Source organism: Canis lupus, chromosome X, assembly GCF_003254725.2.
Source record: "Canis lupus dingo isolate Sandy chromosome X, ASM325472v2, whole genome shotgun sequence".
Lineage (NCBI taxonomy): Eukaryota > Metazoa > Chordata > Mammalia > Carnivora > Canidae > Canis > Canis lupus.
In genome coordinates, this window is record NC_064281.1 from 38,922,501 (window position 1) to 38,930,383 (window position 7,883).

At 33.8% G+C, this 7,883-nt stretch overlaps 1 protein-coding gene across 10 annotated transcripts in view; it reads left to right on the forward strand.

Annotated features, from left to right (window-relative positions):
* Positions 1-7,883, forward strand: part of KDM6A (lysine demethylase 6A) — a 213,453-nt gene that overhangs the window by 171,029 nt on the left and 34,541 nt on the right. For all 10 annotated transcript variants that reach the window (XR_007409282.1, XR_007409283.1, XM_025468784.3 and 7 more), the window contains 3 exons: positions 5,022-5,151; positions 6,660-6,765; positions 7,390-7,595. Coding sequence is in view for 8 of the 10 variants with exons in the window: in XM_025468784.3 (XP_025324569.1) it covers positions 5,022-5,151; positions 6,660-6,765; positions 7,390-7,595 (442 nt within the window). In the remaining 2 variants the exon portion in view is untranslated. The remainder of the gene's footprint in view (positions 1-5,021; positions 5,152-6,659; positions 6,766-7,389; positions 7,596-7,883) is intronic.

Genomic DNA, 7,883 nt, shown 5'->3' on the forward strand with positions numbered 1-7,883 from the left:
AGTTCTATTTTGCCTACATTGACCTTTTAATATGTGTTTTTAAATCCATTTTAAGGTTCAAAACTATTCTCACTTAGCATCTCTATAAATCTCTTCCTGCAGCCAATGGTGCTTATGTGCCTTATTTAGTGGAGTCTAAAAGTATGGTTATCCTTTCTATTATTTATATCACTTTATTAGAAGGTATTATGGATCTACCACTAAATGTATGTCACTAATAAATAAGATGAAATTAAATGTTATCCTGTAGTTTGCCACTTGGGAGGAACATGGGGTAGAAGCAGTGGAGTAGGGAAGATAATTAATTTTGCATGTAAGTTATAATTAATCAATATTGGAACTTCACTACTGTAAATACAATATAGTTCTTTTTCTTTAAAGAGTATTTGAGTTTGTTTCAAATACCTTTTGATCTTTGTTTTATTTTTCATTACTTTTTATTTTCTGTCACTAGTTTTTCCACCATTCCGCTGTTATCTTTATTCTGACATGTAGACAAAAGCAAAAATCATATCTTTTTCATATTTTATTATTTTCTTTGTGTTGTCTGTTGGGTCCACATTGTTGGCAGCATTTTCCCCAGTGGCCTACAACATGGTAACTACTATAATTAATCTTAACTCTCTTATAAGGTTTTTTTTATTTCTCATGTTAAACCACATTGGATGATCCCTAAATCAGACCAAATTCTTCTAAAGCATATAGTGAGATTCCTGAATTTCTAAAATTTAAGGTTTTTATGTTAGTCTTTCTGTCCAGTTGTTACACTATTATGTACTTTAACTCTGGGCCTAAAGAAGGTAGGTGTGCTTTAATGTCCAGATCAAATGCTACCCTGAGTCTATTCTATTTAGACGTAGTGCCTTGGCTCACTGCCAATTTGTACTGCCTTCTGCCTGCTCCCCACTTGGCTGTTGGGGCTGCTGTCCTATTTCCTAGATAACTGCTGCCACCACTCCGCTAGAGCAGGGTTTTCCCCCCTCATCCACTCTCTATAATCTCAGAATGGCTGCTAGAAGATGGGGGAAATTTAGAGGTCCAAGACCGACATCATATGGGCATTCTGGAGGAATATTGTCAGAGTTCCATGGAAGTGCAAGTTATAAACAGTGTATTAGTAGCAGTTACCATAAGTTTTCACTAATAAAAATCTTATGCTGTGGGTACCTAGGTGTGACTGTGTTTCTTAACGTATTAAAGATTATAGTCTTCCATCTCAGCTTTCAAGTATATATAAACATTTATTTCAGAATTTTTAAATACATTCTTATAGTTTTATTTTTGGCTTTTAACTCTTAAAATAATTTTGCCTTTTAACAGATACTTGGTTATATATATATATGTATGTGTGTGTGTTTTATATACACATGTATATATGTATATATGTGTGTGTACAGACACACACATATGTAAGTGGCTAGATATATCAAAACACTATAGATCCAGGGTTGCTTGGATTATTTCGGTAGCTGTAGGCCTTGGTTTATTAATAAAGAGACCAAAAATGCTCTGATAAATTAGAGATACAAATCCTTAGAAGTCAAGATGGCAAATGATAGGCATCAGATTTATCATTTCTGTTTTATTGGTGGTGTCCTGTGTTGGGCGGGAATCCAGAACTTAGAAGAGGAAGGTGACTTAGGTGTAAAAGACTTGATGTCTCTGGTCTAGGAGCTTCGTAACTGAAGATAATTAAAGTGTAGATTGGTTTACTCACAGAGTACTTCTTCATTTATCTACAAAATGATATGGGTAAATTTGAAACAAGTTCAAGCCAATATTTTAAAGAATTGGGCAATGACTAATTGTTTCCTACTCCACTTTGCTTGGGGAAAGTTTCAAAATGGGAGAAAAGGATTTAAAATGGGACAGTATTTTCTTTCTTCAATGTCTTTCTCCACTTTGCGTTGTTCTATTATAGTTTCATTACCCTGGCTTTGAAGTATTATAAACATTGTTGAATACTTAGATGTCCAGAAGATAAAGTCTTTCCGTTATGCACAGTTCTGTCCTTTGCATTAGGACTGATAAGTGAATTTTCAGTGCAAAAACCTTATGTAGTCACTGTATGGACAACCACCTACATCAGCTCCTTCAGGGAAATTCCTGTTTCAGATTTGACCTCCAAAAATCAGGGAGTCAGTATTTGCACTATAATAAAAAACTGCTAGATACAGTTTGATTACATGGTTTATTCTGACTGCCCTCTTATTTCCACATATATAGTTACTTTTTAAAGTATTGGTTATTTTTAATCTGAATCTTGTTTGGTTTATCTTAGAATTATCGTAGCCAGTGCTATACATCAGAAGGCGATTACAGTGCCTTTGCTGCTTTTATGGTTTAAAATTGCAATTGCGACATTTGGTGGTTGAATCAATATCCGCTCCCTTAGTCATGTCTCACCTTTTTTTCCCCCCACCTTTTTCTTTTCTATTTTAAAATAAAAGCAGCTGCATTTTTCATTATTATACTTGCCCATTTCCCTTTTTCTTTTGTTACAGAACTATAGAAATGATGGAGGCAGAATTCTGCTAATCTATCAAACCCTGTTTTCCAGTTTCATCTCTCAATGTCCAGAATGTTGTAGAAGCTTAAGTTTGAGGGCCACATTTAATTAGCACGAGATGCTCTTTTATGGCACAATTTTAATGCATGGTCCATATCTTTCAATTACTTAAAATACTAATCATTTACTATATAGTACATTCATCTCCTGCTCTGGAAAACAAATTTTATGTATTTGGAGTCATATTTTGTTTAAATTCCAAAATTAAAAAGTGGCAGATAAACAATTCAGCATGAAAACTAATTATTTACATGTATAAGTAAATGTTTATTTTACATTGATTTAATGATAATACTCGAATTGTTGATTTACCAGTGTCAACCACCCACCTAATTTCTACTTTCATGGAGTTTATAAATTAGTACTGATTTTATACCTAAATTTATTTTTTTTATTTTTATTTTTTAAGATTTATTTATTTATTTATGAGAGGCAGAGGCATAGGCAGAGGGAAAAGCAGGCTCCTCGCAGGGAGCCTGATGGTGGGACTCAATCCCGGATCCTGGGATCACAACCTGAGCCAAAGGCAGGCGCCCAACCGCTGAGCCACCCAGGCATCCCATGATTTTATACCTAAATTTAAAAACTTAAATGCCTGTCTTTAAATGTACGGGACACTCATGCTTTGTTGAGAGATATTGTGGTAGAATATTCATTTATTTGACCTTTAACCTTAATTGTTAGTTGAACTTAAAATTTAACTTTAATAACTATTTCACATAGTTTTTTAAATAATGGATTACTTTAAACTTAATTCATTCCTTTGAGACCTGCCGTGAGCTCTTTTGTTTTACTTGGAGTTACAGTTAAAGAAATTAAGAAAGTGACACCCATGATTCTATCTAGTGTAACATCTCAAAGATTTGTAGCAGTGGAATTTCAAGCCTTAGTTTTCATTGATGCCAACCAAAACAGGCTGATTTGTAAGTTTTTTTTTTTTTTTCCAGTTTGGCAAAAACATAGCAAGATAAGGGAAATTAATTTTGTTTCAACCTGTATTCTATCATTTATGATGAAAAATTTTTAATTACTTCTTCAGCAAGTAAAATTAGTTTAACTCCCATAATTATAATTTTCAAATTCTTAACTAAAATTTTAGTGTTTTAGGAGTTCTTGCTATTTTAATGCATTGATTATTTTTGAACTTGTAAAAATTGGGTGAAGTTAACCTGGAATGAATTGAAAGCATAAAATTATATCACTAGTGATTTTCTGATTTGGGTATAGACTTTAAGAACTAGTAAAAAAAAATTTTTAACAGTAAAATAGAGTTTGGAAATAATTCTGCCGTATTTGAAGTAGTTATAACTTTTTTTTTCTTTATATTTATTTATTTATGATAGTTACAGAGAGAGAGAGAGAGAGAGGGGCAGAGACACAGGCAGAGGGAGAAGCAGGCTCCATGCACCGGGAGCCCGACGTGGGATTCGATCCCGGGTCTCCAGGATCGCGCCCTGGGCCAAAGGCAGGCGCTAAACTGCTGCGCCACCCAGGGATCCCGAAGTAGTTATAACTTAAACATGATACTTTAAGCCATTAAAGGGAAAAAACCCCAACTACTAGTAAGTAATAATTAATCAGAATACTATAGGAGTTATATGCCTCATTAAAAATACAGGTATAGGGATCCCTGGGTGGCGCAGCGGTTTAGCACCTGCCTTTGGCCCAGGGCGCGATCCACCTGCCTTTGGCCCAGGGCGCGATCCTGGAGACCCGGGATCGAATCCCCCGTCAGGCTCCCGGTGCATGGAGCCTGCTTCTCCCTCTGCCTGTGTCTCTGACTCTCTCTCTCTCTCTCTCTGTGTGACTATCATAAATAAATAAAAAATAAAATAAAATTTATAAAAAAAAAATAATAAAAAAAAATAAAAATACAGGTATAATTTCCATAAAATTTAGTACATTGAAGTCTTGCTGAATTTTATTAGTCAAGGAGTTACACGAAAAATTCTTTACAGATTTGAGAGAAAAAAAGGTACAGATATTTTCAGGTTTGAGAATTATCACAAAGGTTACTGTGGTTATAATTGCTGAGATAAGACATAGGAAGAAAGATATACTCAATTTTTACTGTTACCTATCTACACCTTTCTGGTCAGGTTATTGTTTTAATGTTTAATGGAAAGAATCTGATGGTAGAAGATGGAGAGAAAATTGGAGTTCATTGTTTGTTCTTCAGGTGGAGAAAATAAATTGGAAAGTTATGAGCAAAATAAGGAATGCCATCATTAATTCATGTGTTGTATTTTTTTCTATTACTTCAGTGGAAATAGAGGAACGAAGTGAAGTATTTGCTGAAGTTAATAATTGTTCTTAGTTTTTTTCTGATAGATCCAAATCTCCTGGATTCGTGCAACTGCCCAGTAACTTAATTAGGACTTAATTCAGGACTTTTTGTTTTCTGTTTTCTAAATAAATGTACAGCTGATTCTTCCTTCTTCTTTTTTTTAAGGAATCTAGGTAAAAATGGCTTATCTAACAGTAGCATTTTATTGGATAAATGTCCGCCTCCAAGACCACCATCTTCACCATACCCTCCCTTGCCAAAGGACAAGTTGAATCCACCTACACCTAGTATTTATGTGAGTCTGAATTAACTGAGTAGAAATGAATCAAGCCAGTGTTTGCACCTACCTGTCTTTCATAAGATCTTGCTTTAAATTAATATGGATGTCCTTTAGAAAACATTAAAACTATTCACAGTAGCTTTAATATTTTGGGGGATAAAAAGATGTATTCAAAAAGACTTCATAATAGCATTTAAAACATGCCTCCTCAGTTATTAACCATTATTACATTAGGGCAGTGAGAAATATTTCTTATTGACCCCAATTGTGAACAGTTTTAGGCAAAAACCACCCGAAGGTGTAACTTAGGCTGGGTTTTAATCCTGCATTCTACTAGTTGTATGGACCTTAACATTCATTCTGCTTTATGCATCTATAAAAATATACATTTTAATTACATTCAAAAAAGGCATTTGAGTACATCAAATGTGATAATAGGGATGTCATTTTTTTTAAAGAAACTTAAAAGATTATTTAAAACTGGATGTTTTACTGTAAGGACATTTGGACATCTGAAATAGGAAGTTGATAAAAGTTCAGTCAGAGCAATTCTCTTATGTTTCTCCCAAGTAGGTCCTCCTAATAACCCATTTCCTTCCAGCCTCCCAGTTCTACCCCAGATGAAAAAAAATTTAAACTGTAAAGTTTATTTTTGGAGATTTGTCCCTATTTTTGTCCTCTAGAGGCCAAATGTTGTCATATTAATCCTTCCTCCAACCAATATTTATTGATTCTTCAGTATGTAAGAGCAGCACTGGGATAAATGTGTAATAAAACTTTTAAACTGGAGTCTGAGAAAGGAAAATGCAAGATTAAGATTTATCTCTTATGGGTCGTCTTCAGCCTGTTTCACTTTAGTAATATTATTAAAAAGCACTTTGATCTTTTATGGTTTTATCTTCTCTTTCTGTGATGAAAAAGCCCACATAACAAAATTTAGCATCTTAACCATTTTTAGGTATATAGTTCAGTAGTATTAAGTAATCTCATTGTTGCAAAACACTTCTCCAGAACCTTTTCATCTTGGGAATCTGAAATTCTATGCCCATTAAATAGCCACTCCCTTTTCCCTGGTCTCCCCAGCCCCTGGTAACTACCACTTTATATTTCTGTAAGTTGACTAGTTTAGATACTTCATATAAGTAAAATTATACACAGTTTTTTATGTTGTGACTGCCTTATTTTCACCAAACATAGTGTCTTCAAGGTTCATCCACATTGGTAGCATATGGTAGGATTTTCTTCCCTTTTAAAATTGAATATTTAAATCACTTTGATTTTGAAGTTTCAATTTTATTTCTTCCCACATATTTGTTCAAGATACAGTGGACAAGAGGAATGTATGTGGTTACTATCTAATTACAGTTGGGATCAAAAGACATAGTGATAAAATGCTGTAAAATATAAAACAAATTATGGGGTACATTGTTGAAATTGCAATAAATAATGAATATGAATTTGGCATAATATTTAAATAAAAGGTCTGTTTTCCAGAGATCTAACCATATGTTTTAATTTTGCAGTTGGAAAATAAACGTGATGCTTTCTTTCCTCCATTACACCAATTTTGTACAAATCCAAACAACCCTGTTACGGTAATACGTGGCCTTGCTGGAGCTCTTAAGTTGGGTAAGCTTTAAATAAGAAAAAGGAGAAGTTTTTATATTTCCTTTGATATCTCTGACTTTTAAAGCACTGGCAAAAAACTTATTTCTATTAAGTTTTTCAGTTTTTACATTTTCATCTTAATATTTTCTGGCTATGAGAAAGAGAAGGGGGGTGGAGAGATTGTATATCACTTCTTTAATCCATAATGTGAAGATATAATGACACTTTTCCTGGCGATTTACTGGTGGTTTTTAAATTTAGTTTTTATTTTGGTATAATTTATAATTATAATTGTGATTTAGGTTATTTAATGAAATAATTTTTAATATAAAATATAGATAAAATTCAATGCTACTAATAAGTACTGTAGTTCCTGGCACCTGAAGATACTAAGTAGGTGAAACTTCATTGTCTGGCCCCCTGATTCTACCTTTGTCAATGGCTTGATGATTAAGCCCGGGACTTCATTGTGTGGTGTGTGTAAGCCTGGCATGAAGCTCAGGGTGTGCAGAAGCCCTGGTTGGTTTTTAGAGGAACTGGATAGAATGACATAAAACATTTTCCTTTTTTCTTAATAAAAGCACTTTTAATGTATTATTCCAAATAGAATTTTCATTTGTTAACTACATTTATCTATTTTTGAAGACCTGGGACTTTTCTCTACCAAAACTTTGGTGGAAGCTAACAATGAACATATGGTGGAAGTGAGGACACAGTTGTTGCAACCAGCAGATGAAAACTGGGATCCTACTGGAACAAAGAAAATCTGGCATTGTGAAAGTAATCGATCTCATACTACAATTGCTAAATATGCACAGTACCAGGCCTCCTCCTTCCAGGAATCATTGAGGGTAAGTGTTTACTCCTTGAACATTATTTTATTTTGAAAAATATGTTACTGTTTTATGTTCTTTTATTTTGAAAGGGCGCATTTCTTTTGTTAGCATCTCATTTTGTAGTTACATGAAATACTGTGTAAGTGCTGTGCAGTTCTCTGTTAGTAAAGTCTAAGCAACCCTATGGGTTGATAAAGTAAAGATTGTTATTGTCTAGTGAGATGTCTTCCTCATCCCTGGGATGTTTCTGTTTAAAGCAGGCTTTCTCAATCTTGGCATTATTACCATTTTGAGTTGGATAAT